A 14,041-nucleotide genomic window follows, 5' to 3' on the forward strand; every position below is an offset into this window, starting at 1 on the left:
ATGACTTAATATTTTTAAAATCTGTTGTTAGTTTTTACGCTAAAACATAAACAGAAATAAGAATATAAATATTTTAAAAATATTAAATGCAAATACAAATAGAATTAATAAAATTAAATACGCTTTTATGTTTCTACTAAAACAATAAAGAAACCAAAAATAAAATTAATATTTTAACAAATAAAAATATTGAAGTTAGATCAAAACAAAAACAAATTTCAGAAATCAGGCAGCATTTGTATATTATGTTTATTAATCACAAATTGGTTCGCAAATACAAAATTGGTATATTCATAATTTTAAATAAATGCAAATGCAGTCGTGTGAAGTGATTATTTCGTTTGCTGTCTTATCGATAGTTTAAACCGTGAGAAGAAATCGAATATTTCTTGTGGAAAAAAATTGGAGTCTTTAATTTGGCGAATCAATTCGTTTACTTTGCGTTTATTTTTAGTCTTAGTACTTTCGTTTGATACGTTTGCTACCAAGTATTTATAAAAATTAAAAAACGTTTAAAAACACAATTACTACTTGCAACGTCGTTTCATCAACTATTCAGAGTGAATAAAGAAAACCTACATCACACCTACAATCATACGTGTTACGTGTACATACATATGTGTATGTATATATACTCTTGCTTATGTACATTAAACATTTGTCGTTTTCCTTTTCTGCCTGCCTTTTGTTATTGTCTTAAAATCGATTTTTTAACCTTTAAAAGTTTGTGATTTGCCATAAATAATAAACAATAAATTGCAAGTGTGTGGTTTGGTAAATAAGTGCAGCGTGAACAATGTACGCTTATGTACATAAACACTCGCATATGTGTGCGTATATAGTGGGTTAACAAATTGCTGATGTACAACTACTAAGTGATTTTACAATGCATACGCAAATATCGATGCAAATTCTATGAATTTTGCGTGATACCCACACGTATTGATATGTCGCCATATTCACACAGATGTTCGGTTATTAAACTCTTGGAAATACTTTCTTTTTTATCGTTTTAAAGAAAGCTTACGTTTAAAATTTGAGAACTTGTTGATGTACACAGGTAGTGCGTACATTTTCAAATTGGTTTGATTTCTGTTATGAAAAGGTATCCATATTTAAAAATACTTTTTGTTTGTTTGTCTGCGTTGTAGAAATGCGTGTGTGTGTGTGTATATATACACAATAGAATTACCTGACGGTAAACACCTTCTTCTGCTAGCCTTAAATTGTCAATTTTCAAAGGTTGCATAAAGTCAACAAATCCACGAATACAATGGACCGTGTATAAACACACAAGTCGAAACTATTTCTAATAGCCTTAAATATGGATATTAACGAAAGTAGCTAGCTACAGGTGCTAAAATGCCAAAACTTGTTTTCATGGTGTGTAAAATAACGCCAAAGTTCGGATGATTCATGTTTTGAAGATCGCATGGCTTCCCTTCGCTACATTTGTTATTTCTATTTTTGTTATATTTTTTAATACATTGGTTAGTTTACCTACTAGTGTTTTAGGTGTTTATCCGAGAGTATAATATTAGGGGCATATATTGTTCATTTTAATACAAGTTCATGCAAACCTGATGAATTTGCCTACAAAAGCTATCCTTGAAATTTAAAAACAACAAACAAAACTACAACTTCAATAAATATATATATTTCTTTTTATTTACTTTCTGCAGCTTGGTTCTTATCATTATCAACAATTTTCTAAAATTACAACTGCAAATACTTCATAACCAATCACCAAATCACCTGAAAATGAACGGCCTGAGCAGCAATGATGATGCAGTCGAGTGCCCTTTGTGTATGGAGCCGCTTGAGGTGGACGATCTGACCTTTTTCCCGTGTACCTGCGGATATCAGGTACATACAATCATTCAAGTGCCCTTATCAGCAGCGAATTCAAGTGCTCTTGCTTCCAGATTTGCCGATTTTGTTGGCACAGGATTCGCACGGATGAGAACAAGCTGTGTCCGGCATGCCGAAAGGAGTACCCAGAGAATCCAGCTGACTTTAAGCCTTTGTCACAGGAAGAAGTAAGTTATTGTCACCTGCCTTTTCTTCCTCTAACTCGTACTTTTCTTTAGATGATTGCCTTCAAGTCCCAGAAACGCCAAAGGGACCAACAACGAAAACAAAAGATCACCGAGAACCGAAAACATTTGGCCAACGTTCGCGTGGTTCAAAAGAACTTGGTATTCGTTGTGGGCCTACCACCCCGACTTGCTGATGCAGACGTATGTTGATTTTCCACCAGAGCTAACCGGCAGCACCCACTCACAATTGTCATTTCAGATACTAAAGAAACACGAGTATTTCGGTAAATATGGGAAAATTCATAAAGTCGTTATAAATCCAAGTACCACGTATGCCGGGGTCCAGGTAAGAGTTGTAAGATTCAATTATTTATTACCTCTATACATTCACATGGCCTGATGGGCTAATACCCGAGTTGCTTAGTCATTTTTAGGTGGTTTCTATGAAAACTTTGATAATGGCACGTTTTCAATGAAACTGAACAGATTTACATGTACCTACCAAAATTTATTTTCGATTCAAATGAATTTGAACCTTTTGTTGTTAGCTGCTCTGGTAAGCGAACATCATTTTAATACAAATTGAAGTTTATTTCTTAACCTTTTTATTAATATATATATGTATTTTTTTTATATTTTAGGCAAAATTGTAAATTATTATTAAATGGATCGGGATTTGCGTTTCGCTTATGATAAAAACAACTTTTGAGCAATTGTGATAAGAGGTCTACTTTAGACTAACCCTGATTTTTTTTTATAAAAATCAAAAAGCGTAACATTTGATCAACCTGCTTTTTATAAAACTGCGAGGGTATCAGAGTTTTCGGTCCACCGAATCGCGTTTCCCACTCTGCCATCAATGCTTATTCAGATTTTTCGATTTAAAGGGTCCATCTGCTTCTGCCTATGTTACATACGTTAATAACTCGGATGCCTTGCGGGCCATTCAAAGCGTCAACAACATTATGATAGACGGGCGGCTCATAAAGACCAGCTTGGGGACAACTAAATACTGTAGCCACTTCATGAAGAACCAGCAGTGTCCCAAGGGCGACTGCATGTACTTACATGAATTGGGCGATCCCGAGGCCAGTTTTACAAAGGAGGTGAGTTGTTAGATAACTAAATGTGTCCGTACCTAAATGTGCTGCTTTAATATTTAAAGGAAATGCATCAGGGAAAGCATCTGGAGTACGAGAAGCGCCTGCACGATACTCTAATTGCCTCACTCGGACCGAATACAACAGGTATTGTAAATGGTAACGGAGCTTCTAAAGCAAATGGTAATTTCAGCCAGGGTACTTACTAAATGACTTAATAATGTCTATACCTAATCAGCCACGATTCCATCGTCGTCGTCAGCATCATCCTCGTCCTCTGGATCGGGAACAAATGGTTCAAGTGCAGGCAATGCCCAGCAGAAGGAGGCCTGGCCCAGCTTATCGGTCTCGCCCATCAATGGCAAAGAGGCGAGTGCCAGTTCGAACAGTTCCAGTGGGAAGAGTAAACGGGAGAAGCTGCGCAACGAGAAGAGGCACGAGAAGAACAAGTCGAAGAATAAGAACGGCGGCAACACAAACACCAATGCCTCGAGCAAGGAGAACTATGTTCCAGAAACGAGAAGCAGCACAAGTACTGAGACATTCGCAGAGGCCACGGCGGATGCACCGGTTTCCACCAAGGCAGAACCGTCGCAAGCCTCTAGCAATCGATCGAGGGTGGAGCGCGGAAAAGATAGAGCCTCTAATCATGGGGCTAGTGCAAAGGAGCAAAAGAAGGTCAAGGAAGCTGCTCCAGCACCCGCAGCAAGTAAACCGGTGGAGCGGGTTGAAACGAGCGACAGTACAATAACACAAAAGAAGACGGAAGTAACCGAAAGCTGTGAAGATGACTTACCACAAAAGAGATTAGGAGAAACAAACGTTCAAAGATCTGTGAGCTCTTGTAGTGAAAATAGCGAAGGACATGCCTCTGAGAGTAGCTTAAGTGAAAAGAGTTTACCTGGTGATTATGCGGAGGAGAAGTGCAATAGTGTGAATTCGGAAAGCCAGCAAGAAAGTGTGAAGTCTCAGGAAGAGCTTGAAAAGAGCAACGAGGCTATTGCCGAGGCTGAAACGGTTCTACCAGCAGCTGAATCCTCTGAGGACATCAGCCCCGTTGCAGTGGAGCCTAGCAATGGAAAAGATGAAGGATGCTTACCCGCTGATCCAGTCGAACCATCGAGTCTGGTGGATAATGGAAGCAGAGTAACTGGTATTGTAGCTAATCCCAAAAATCGATCATCTTTTAAGTAACATTTCCATTTCCAGATGCGCTGTCTAAGCTCAACATTTTCGATGACACGCCAAGCTTTTTCACATCGCCATCATTCCAGCAAGCCCCCATTTTAAAGAATAAGATAGATTCGGAAATGCGACAGTCTCATTTACCAGACTTGGTCAACGGTAAGTGGCGACTTTTTGCAGAAAATGAAATGGTTTTTTTTCTTTAATTAATGAGTTGTCATTTTCTTATTTTTCGGTACTGCTAAAAAATATCTACGGGTTTGAACAGACATTGATGGAATCCAAAAGGCAACCAATACAAACGGTAATAATTTGTTTTATTAATTGTATTGATTGATATTTGTGATTCACGTTATGACAAACAGTAGTCATTGAACTAATTTAAATTTATTTTTAATTTATCTATCTTTTGTGAAAACAGAGTGGGAAGAAGCCTTCAAAAATGTGATGATGCGCAACACAAGGCACGTGGAGGAGCAACTGCTTCAGCAGCAACACTTGCAGCAGCAGCAGAAGCATCACCACCAGCAAGTATTGCACCAACAGGAGGAGTTCCTTCGCATGCACGAATTACAGAAACGCAACAACTTTGCGACACAAATTAACGGTCCTGCGAATGGTAAGTAGATTGTTCTTGAGGTGTACCACAACATAAACTAATACATATTTTAACAATACTTAATTTTAGATTTCCTTAGCCATTTCCAGGCGAATTCGCTCGATTTGAATAGAGCTCAAGCCCATGCAATCCTTCAGCAACAATTATTACAACAGCAAGCAGGGGAAAATCTATTTGGCAGCAACATGTCGAAGTTCTTTGATTTCCATAAAAGTCAGCAGCAGTCCCACCATCAGTATCTGAATGGACACCCGCCTCAAATCAATGGAAACAGTGCTGTGCCCGAACCCCAAAGAGTGGCGGCCTCTTTGGAAAGCAATCGACTGAATTCGCCTTTTGTCGAAAATGGTAGGTCATACTTTTCAATACAAAATTCTTGCCAGCCGTCATAAATAATATTTTTCTCCTTATCCTAGGACTTATTAATGCGCAGCAGCAGCAACATAAGCAGAGAATGATGAATATGTATGAATTTATGGTAATGATTCCGTATCGAGTTTAAATGCCAACATGGCAATAACATAATTGTTTCGATTTTTCAGCCTCCAAACACGCAATCTCAGCAGAATCGGTTCCCACAGAACTCGATAGTCGACGATGACTTAGGTAAGACGTTGTTAATATCGCACTATGTAGCCTTTTTAATAATTGTGCTTCCTAAAAGGATTCGACCCCTTTGTTGAGACCCAAAAGGGACTTGCTGAACTTATGGAAAATGAGGTTGTCCAACAACAGAGTATTAATAATGAAAACCCCTTGCCGAAGTTGCCGCCACAGCCTCAAATTCTCCCCCATCAGCAACTGGTAGACAACCTGCAGCGAGCTCGAATGCCGCCACCAGGTTTTAATCACGTCAACGCATTGGGCTTGGGCGGAGCATCCAGACTGCAGAACACCAGTAAAATAATGCCCTTCATGAACATGCCCGTCAATGGGGTGGGAAACAGTGGTGCCCAGCACCAAATACCAATGGGTGTCAACTGGAATGCACCCTTGGGCATGCACCAAAACGTGGGACAGCCTTTGGGTGACTCGCAACTGCAACATCCAATGGCTCACAACAAGGGTAAGTAATCGCAATAGTTTTAGCTGTTGCACCCGAAAAACTATACAACGTTTGACCTAACTAATGATTTGTATTCCCAAAAGTTTACAACAACAGTGATTGGACTTCAATGGATCCGGCTATACTTTCGTTTAGACAGTTTTCTTCTTTTCCACAAAACCAAATTCCCCCACATCCTCAGCAACAACAGGATTTATTTTTGCAGCATTTGGCTCAACAGCAAAGTTCCCAGAGTGCTGGTAAGTGCATTTAAGAGTTTACAGATCAGCAGTCGAATAAAATGCGCCGGCTTGTGCACTTCCAGGTTTCAACAATCAGCCACAGCAACTGCTTCCTATGGGGATGCCCAATAATTTGCTGAACGGACAACAAACGCAGCCGCCACAGGTCAATGCCAATGTTCAGGGCATGCTTGAGTTTTTAAAAAGCCGTCAATTCGTTTAGCTACAATACATATAAATACATTTGTTTACCTGTACTCTTTATTAAATATTTCTTAAAGTAAATATAGGCAAAATAAAATTCGAATATAATGAAACTACATGATACAAAAGACGGTCCCGTGAAATTCAGCATACTAAAGCATTTGTGCAGCAAGCGAAAAACTTTGATCTCGTCTTTGCCTGCCGGACGTGTCCACATGAATCCAGTTGTAGTATCCAAAGAGCCCCCCTTTTGCTTGGCAATAGTGCAACTCCCAGTGATTTTTCAAACTTGAAACCAACTCATTCCAATTGCTCGCTGGATAAAAGACAGATTACCATGGCAATAAATAGCAAAGAAAACCTCGTGATGTGAAATTATCGAGACTGTGTAAAAATGTCAACTTTTTAATAATAAATACGTGACTTGAAATGGTTGAAAAGAATTTATTACTACGATCCAAGCCACTACTTCCTATTTTTGGCGGCGTGGGGCAGGCGATTCCCTTGGCCAGCAGCTCCTCCCAGGCGCATCGCGTTGTTGGCAGGACCCCCATATCCTTGGCTGGGACGATTGCCGACATTGTTTCTGTTGCCACCACCAGGGCGTCCGCCGCGCTGATTCTGCGACGCGTTGCCTCCGCGGTTTTTGTTCATCTCTGTGCGATTCCTCGACTTGGCCTGCGCATCCTCCTTGACCATGTCGATTACTTCGTCAGGAATTCGCAGATATTTTATGGTGCTCCCTCGAATATAACATTCGGGCATGCGCCAAAACCGATCGCCATCCTACAAAGTATATATTACTATAAACAATCTGTGCATGTTATCATTTTTCCGGCTGTTTATACATCAACACTTTTGTATGTATTTACAAGAATTTGCATATTTTGCACACCGGCAATCTATATTACCTTTGAAGTGCAAATAACATCGCGCAGATTAATGTTCATCCATGAGTCGCAACTGACCAAATGACCATTGTATGTTTCACCATTTTTCAGCTCCACCAACTATAAAATTTGAATAAATAATTATATGTATGACTAAAGTGTGCGAGTCCAAACATCTTACCATGGGGTGGCTCTGTGCTGTTTTTAAAAGAGATAGTGGCAGCTAAAACACATAGAAATGACTCATTTTGCCATTTATTTACTATAAAATAATATTGCTTACCATTTTCGTGAAATAATCGTTTAATACAGCGATAACCGGAAATCGATAGAAATGAACTATTACTTAGCTGGAATGAAATGAAAATGAAACATGTGCATATCGAAACAGGGTGTTCTGTTTTTCGTTTTCTTATTCTCTGTAAATGAATTATAATTATAAATTTAAAAGGAAACCTGTTGAAATCGTTTGAATAGTATTAGATCGTATTATTAACTATATTTTATATTATCAATAATGTTACGCTTAAAATTAAATGAATACCCAAAAAGTATTCGAAAACACAGGTAAAGATTTTTGTAAATGGGTTGTATTATTTTACTAAGTGGACAACAGAACAAGTTAATTATTTTAAAGCCAACCGGCCTTGCAATGACTGCAATTCATTTAGTAAAAGCGCAATATTATAGCGGACTTGTTGAAACATAGACAGTGGCAATTCTAGAGTTCGATATTCCTTATTTTGGAGTTTGAAGTGGAGTACTATTGTAGGCTTATCAATTTGCACGGTACTAAAACATAAAGTTGTTTTTTACATATATAATAAAGCAAACAGTTTATATGCATATGTACTCACTTTAACGATAGAGAAATGTTAATTCTCCATTGCAACTTTGACATTTTGACACGGTCCATTTTAGTTTCTGAAAAGTTCTTGCTCAATATGTCTCGATGGTTTAGCAAAACTTTGCAAATATCATCAACATATTCTTCTGTTAAACTGGTGACAAGAATAATAATAATTATGTTAGTAACGATCAAGTACATATGCATATGAATACTTGCTTTAAATCGTCCATTAAACATTTTCGCAGCTCATGATGTTTTACCACTCCCTTGGGATATCTTAAAAAGATTTGCATCATCAAGAAAATCATCGTGAAAAGTTCACAAAAGTTTGGAGGAATTTTATGTCCTCCATTTGTCAGTTTGTTTAGTGCTAGGGAAAGGACTTCCGAAGAGGACTTTTTTGATTCGATATAGTGCACAGACACTTGAATAAGGACACGCAACATGGACTTAGTCAGTTGCGGAGTGAATGGAGTGTATGGCTTGACACTCCTTAACAGATTATATCTAAACGAAGACGACATGATGCATAATCAAAGATATTTTGTACAAAACATAAACAAACTAGGAATGGGAAACTTTCGATGTGACGTTGTTCGATTTTCGAAACCTTCAATCGATATTAATCGTAATAATTTTAAAAATTGAAAGAAATGGAATTCATATTTAAATAAATTAAAACTTATAACCAAAATAATTTAATACTCTAGCTATGATTTTTGTTATTAGTTAGTTAGTTAATGTGTTCATTTAGCGTTTTCAGCATACAGTTTACAGCATATTGTTTTTTGGAAAAAATAGTAATTATTTAGTAGTTTGTTTATTATTAAAAAAATATTTACAAATTTTTGTTAACCACGAGCAGTAAGTTTAAAATGCTACTAATCGGGCTAATTTTGTCATAAGTGGAAGTGGAAGCAGTTGACTATCTCATTAAAAATGTATGATCTAATTATAGCTGCCAATAGCTACACTTTGACCGATTACAATTAAATTATTTCTGATTGAAGGATTTAAAAGCTATTGAGCTTTATGCTTTGCAAATTTTAAATCAATTGCACTTGGCAATTACCACCTGCAATTCACGCTGTCAATCAAAGAAAATGCTTTACTATAAAAAGGTACCAAATGTGCAGCAGGATAAACATTAGCAAAATGAATCTCCCAATCTGTGTGTTTATCTTAATACTCCTCGCTGCAGGCGATGGTGAAATAGTTCAGAGCATGGAAGTATCCGTTTTAACCAAGTTTGTTGCAAGCCTAGTCAAAACCAAGCAAGCAATAGTGTTTTCATGTTCACTTAAAGGTAAACAATGGACAAAGCTACAAAAAAGTTGCTCATAATATCATTATCATATTTGTTTTGTTAGATTTTAAAGAAATATCTGTTGCATTGATGGGAATCAATCAATTCGTAAGTGTAGTTAACCTTAACCAAAATTATTCTCTAAAATCCATATTGACACGGGAAAATTACGCTCGAACTTCTGTTCTGGTAAATGCCAGATGCAGTGGATCATCTGAACTTCTTTTTGAAGCCTCTGAAAATAGGTATTTCAACAAAACTTACCAGTGGTTTCTCTGGGGTGTTGATCTTCAGGTTCAATCCCTATTTCCTTTAACTCTCAACTATATTGGTCCTAACGCCCAGATAACCTATGTTAATGAAACCGCAGATGGCTATGCGTATTGGGATGTTCATTCAAAAGGACGACACTTAAAATCGCATCTGGAAATTAATTTGATAGCAACATTATATAACTATACATTAAATATAGTTTGCGATATTTTCCATTTGCAAAGCATTGATTTTCGGGGACAATTTAATGGAATAACACTAAGAGGAGCAAGTGTTGTAAGTAAAGAATAGAGCCATAACTCCGGAGATTATTGCTATTTTATTTTTTGGTCCCAGATCGACAAGGAGGATATAATCTCGAATGAACAAATTGAATCCATTCTTTCGAGACCAACGAAGGATGCTGGAGTTGCGGCATTTATAAAGTATCACTACGAGCTTCTGGGACTTCTAAGAGAACGTTTCAACTTCACGGTTAACTTCCGAAATTCTAGGGGATGGGCTGGACGGTTGGGTAATACTACTTTTCGACTCGGACTCTTGGGAATTGTTACGCGAAATGAGGCAGACATTGCCGCATCCGGTGCCTTCAATAGAATTAATCGCTTTGCAGAGTTTGATACAATACACCAGAGTTGGAGATTTGAGACGGCTTTTCTATACCGCTACACTTCCGATTTGGATACTCATGGAAATAGTGGTAACTTTCTGTCGCCATTCAGCGACAGAGTGTGGTTTTTCTGTCTATTAACCCTTGGAGTTTTTGGCATAATTTGGGTGCTATTTGAAATTATCGACTGCAAAATTTTGCATAGACGAAATAATTGCCAAATGCCGGAAAATTTAAATCAGAAAACTACGGTAAATGGCATCAAAACCACATGCATTGAACGAATTCTGCAGACTTTTGGAGCTTGCTGCCAACAGGGATTGGACCCAAATCCTGTAGATCGTTCTGTGCGCTTTTTAGTAATGACTCTATTCCTATTTTCCCTGGTTATGTATAACTATTATACCTCTTCGGTGGTGGGCGGATTGCTTAGTTCTTCAGATCAAGGTCCCTCTACAGTCGACGAGATAACAGCAAGTCCCTTAAAAATTTCATTTGAAGACATTGGTTACTACAAAGTCTTATTCCGAGTAAGTTCATTCAAAACAGTATTAATAGATAATACCATTGTAATATATTTTATTTAATAGGAAAGCCAAAATCAATCTATTACAAGGTTAATAGAGAAAAAGTTGTCTTCGTCAAGAGGCTTAAATGAATTGCCAATCTTTAGCCATATCGAGGAAGCTGTTCCATATCTCAAAGCTGGTGGTTTCGCTTTTCATTGTGAAGTGGTGGACGCTTATCCGGTGATTGCAGAATTTTTCGATGCCAATGAGATCTGCGATTTGCGAGAAGTCTCTGGCCTAATGGAAGTTGAAATAATGAATTGGATTTTACACAAGAACAGCCAGTACACTGAAATTTTTAAAACAGCGTAAGTGACGAATTGTATGTATATTCGTTGCTTAACTTGCTAAACTGACCCTAAACTAACTTGCTTAGCTGACCCAAAAGGAATCGATATTATTATCCAAATTGTTTTATAAATATTTTATAATTCTAATTAATAATTTATTTTGTTGTAGCATGTGTAACGCCCACGAAAAAGGGTTTGTAGAACGAATTCTTCGACGGCGGCAAATCAAAAAGCCAGCCTGTCAATCATTATACACCGTTTATCCTGTAAGCTTGGCAGGAGTGCTACCTGGATTTGTAATTTTGATATGTAAGAACAAATTAACAATTTTGACTAGAATTTACATTTTCAAAAATATTTGCATGCAATAGGTGGATTTGGAGTATCTCTTCTTTTTTTGTGTATGGAGAAACTATATGCGCATTGTGAATTACAAAAATGGTGCGGTTTTTAAACATTTTTTTTTAATGACTTCTATGACTTAAATAAAAATTACAAATACTATGTATAGTACATTGTTCCAGCTTTATTACAATTTATGTTTCATTCCACGCGTACCAAACTAGTTTAGTAATTCGAAAAATAAAACGAAATGTAACTCCAAATGCAGCCCTGCGCTCAAATTTTCAACTTCCTGTCACGCTGTATGTGTGTTCTTTCTTTCCTTTGATTCTGTTGCCGAAGCAAGGTAAGTTTTTGGGGGTTGTTATATTTTAAGAGTCGTTTAAGTGAAAATAAACACACAAATAAAAACTTAAAGTAGTCTTAAACACTTGTAAACTTTTACTTGTGAAATACATGACACTTTTTGATTGAACAATGAAAATGATTGCAGTGCACATGTAAAATTGACAAGCAACTAAAATTGCTAAAAAAAACACCCGTGAAAAAAAAATATTGTGAAATTTAAATTTATACATTAAGGTAAGTGAACTTCCGCGTGATTTGTTATCTGTGGATGGCCACACAGGCTTCCCCAGGAAACATATTTCGCACACCCAATCCTTCCACATGTTATTAACCACATGAATGTATTTCAGAACTGGTCTCCAGAATTAACAAGTAACCATGCCGCAGAATGAGTATATGGAACGCCATCGCAAGCTGTATGGCCGGCGATTGGATTACGAGGAGCGGAAACGCAAGAAGGAAGCGCGTCTTCCCAAGGACCGAGCACGCAAGGCTCGCAAGTTGCGCGGCATCAAGGCCAAACTCTTCAATAAGGAGCGACGCAATGAAAAGATTCAGATTAAGAAGAAGATACAGGCCCACGAAGAAAAGAAGGTCAAGAAGCAGGAGGAGAAGGTCGAGGATGGAGCCCTGCCACATTATCTGCTCGACAGAGGCATCCAGTCCAGCGCCAAGGTCCTGTCCAATATGATCAAGCAGAAGCGCAAGGAGAAGGCAGGCAAGTGGGATGTGCCCATTCCCAAAGTACGCGCCCAGTCGGATGCAGAGGTCTTCAAAGTGCTAAAGACTGGCAAAACAAAGCGGAAGGCGTGGAAGCGCATGGTCACAAAAGTCACTTTCGTCGGCGAGAACTTCACCCGCAAGCCACCAAAGTTCGAGCGTTTCATCCGACCCATGGGTCTGCGCATGAAGAAGGCTCACGTCACACATCCAGAATTAAAAGCCACCTTCAACCTGCCCATCATTGGCGTCAAGAAGAACCCCAGCTCGCCCATGTTCACTTCCTTGGGTGTAATCACAAAGGGTACTGTGATCGAAGTCAACATATCTGAGCTGGGTTTGGTAACGCAAACAGGAAAAGTTGTGTGGGGCAAATACGCTCAGGTCACAAACAATCCAGAAAACGATGGCGTTATCAATGCAGTGCTGCTTGTTTAACCCCAAAATGTCGCTACTTAATTTAAGAGTTTGATTTAATAAACAAACATACAATAACTGTTACCATTGTTTGCTTTTCTTAGCTTATCGTATTTAGCTTACCAATGCTACATATTTATAACATATCTATAACAACATATTTTTGTCTCTTGCAGTTTGGTGACTGGAATACAAGATGCAGATCTTCGTTAAGACCCTCACGGGCAAGACCATCACTCTTGAGGTCGAACCGTCGGATACTATCGAAAATGTCAAAGCCAAGATTCAGGACAAAGAAGGAATTCCTCCAGATCAGCAGCGTCTGATCTTCGCTGGCAAGCAGCTGGAAGATGGCCGCACCCTCTCTGACTATAACATTCAGAAGGAGTCCACTCTGCACTTGGTGCTGCGCCTGCGTGGTGGTGCCAAGAAGCGCAAGAAGAAGAACTACTCCACCCCCAAGAAAATCAAGCACAAGAGGAAGAAGGTCAAGCTAGCTGTCCTGAAATACTACAAGGTACACACAACAATCTACCGACACCCAAAAACATTCTGATCTGTTCTTGGAATTCTTGAGTCTTGGTCTTGTGCTCTTTGGCTTAAGATTTGGATATCAGAGTGACTTCACCAGTGCCCTATATTGACCAAACCAATATTTATGACACTCCAGCCCTTAATAACCTTCTACGTTTATTCCACAGGTTGACGAGAACGGCAAGATCCACCGTCTCCGTCGCGAGTGCCCCGGTGAGAACTGCGGCGCTGGCGTCTTCATGGCTGCCCACGAAGATCGTCACTACTGCGGCAAGTGCAACCTGACCTTTGTCTTCAGCAAACCAGAGGAAAAGTAATTCTGCTACATAAGATCATGTACGTTTCCAGAAATCAAATAAAGGTAGTAATTGAATAAAAAATTCAATCGCTGAAACATGTCGTTTTAATTTTGTTTCCATGACGAATTGATTATTTATTTAATAACCAATTAAAGAAAA

General features: G+C 38.4%; 6 protein-coding genes across 12 annotated transcripts; 4 read left to right on the forward strand and 2 right to left on the reverse strand.

Moving 5' to 3' along the window:
• The first annotated feature begins 410 nt into the window (after positions 1–410).
• LOC120446214 lies at positions 411–6,550 on the forward strand. Of its 6 annotated transcripts, XM_039627114.2 has the most exons (17): positions 411–621; positions 1,683–1,866; positions 1,926–2,039; positions 2,091–2,240; positions 2,299–2,394; positions 2,927–3,145; positions 3,205–3,322; positions 3,378–4,292; positions 4,349–4,483; positions 4,593–4,628; positions 4,746–4,943; positions 5,013–5,291; positions 5,360–5,421; positions 5,486–5,549; positions 5,608–6,009; positions 6,093–6,248; positions 6,314–6,550. In XM_039627114.2, exons 2-17 carry the CDS (start codon positions 1,762–1,764, stop codon positions 6,451–6,453), a joined length of 3,189 nt encoding a protein of 1,062 aa, XP_039483048.1. In that variant the 5' UTR covers positions 411–621; positions 1,683–1,761; the 3' UTR covers positions 6,454–6,550. The 6 variants fall into 6 exon arrangements, with proteins under 6 accessions (XP_039483048.1, XP_039483015.1, XP_039483032.1 ...); XM_039627081.2 differs by lacking the exon at positions 411–621 and having other exon boundaries at positions 3,205–3,298; XM_039627098.2 differs by lacking the exon at positions 411–621 and having other exon boundaries at positions 3,205–3,286.
• Positions 6,551–6,804: 254 nt separating this feature from the next.
• On the reverse strand, positions 6,805–7,750 carry LOC120446259 (U6 snRNA-associated Sm-like protein LSm4). The gene is made up of 4 exons (XM_039627136.2): positions 7,608–7,750; positions 7,506–7,547; positions 7,346–7,444; positions 6,805–7,220 (listed from the first exon to the last, which is right to left on the reverse strand). The coding sequence occupies exons 1-4, from the start codon at positions 7,608–7,610 to the stop codon at positions 6,900–6,902; spliced, it is 465 nt and encodes a 154-aa protein (XP_039483070.1). The 5' UTR covers positions 7,611–7,750; the 3' UTR covers positions 6,805–6,899.
• A 148-nt stretch (positions 7,751–7,898) lies between these two features.
• On the reverse strand, positions 7,899–8,750 carry LOC120446249 (COMM domain-containing protein 5). The gene is made up of 3 exons (XM_039627124.2): positions 8,391–8,750; positions 8,182–8,325; positions 7,899–8,116 (listed from the first exon to the last, which is right to left on the reverse strand). Exons 1-3 carry the CDS (start codon positions 8,696–8,698, stop codon positions 7,951–7,953), a joined length of 618 nt encoding a protein of 205 aa, XP_039483058.1. The 5' UTR covers positions 8,699–8,750; the 3' UTR covers positions 7,899–7,950.
• Positions 8,751–9,329: 579 nt separating this feature from the next.
• Positions 9,330–11,676, forward strand: LOC120455401 (ionotropic receptor 75a). The gene is made up of 6 exons (XM_039641543.2): positions 9,330–9,480; positions 9,545–10,029; positions 10,090–10,893; positions 10,954–11,240; positions 11,392–11,531; positions 11,594–11,676. Exons 1-6 carry the CDS (start codon positions 9,330–9,332, stop codon positions 11,674–11,676), a joined length of 1,950 nt encoding a protein of 649 aa, XP_039497477.2.
• Positions 11,677–11,773: 97 nt separating this feature from the next.
• LOC120446492 (ubiquitin-40S ribosomal protein S27a) lies at positions 11,774–13,977 on the forward strand. Its single transcript, XM_039627502.2, has 3 exons — positions 11,774–11,910; positions 13,226–13,566; positions 13,751–13,977. The coding sequence occupies exons 2-3, from the start codon at positions 13,246–13,248 to the stop codon at positions 13,898–13,900; spliced, it is 471 nt and encodes a 156-aa protein (XP_039483436.1). The 5' UTR covers positions 11,774–11,910; positions 13,226–13,245; the 3' UTR covers positions 13,901–13,977.
• On the forward strand, positions 11,775–13,127 carry LOC120446476 (ribosome biogenesis protein NSA2 homolog). Of its 2 annotated transcripts, none has more exons than XM_039627482.2 (2): positions 11,775–11,910; positions 12,263–13,127. In XM_039627482.2, the coding sequence occupies exon 2, from the start codon at positions 12,291–12,293 to the stop codon at positions 13,068–13,070; it is 780 nt and encodes a 259-aa protein (XP_039483416.1). In that variant the 5' UTR covers positions 11,775–11,910; positions 12,263–12,290; the 3' UTR covers positions 13,071–13,127. The 2 variants fall into 2 exon arrangements, with proteins under 2 accessions (XP_039483416.1, XP_039483424.1); XM_039627490.2 differs by lacking the exon at positions 11,775–11,910 and adding an exon at positions 11,993–12,146.
• Positions 13,978–14,041: the final 64 nt, after the last annotated feature.

Source organism: Drosophila santomea, chromosome 2L (assembly GCF_016746245.2).
Source record: "Drosophila santomea strain STO CAGO 1482 chromosome 2L, Prin_Dsan_1.1, whole genome shotgun sequence".
Lineage (NCBI taxonomy): Eukaryota > Metazoa > Arthropoda > Insecta > Diptera > Drosophilidae > Drosophila > Drosophila santomea.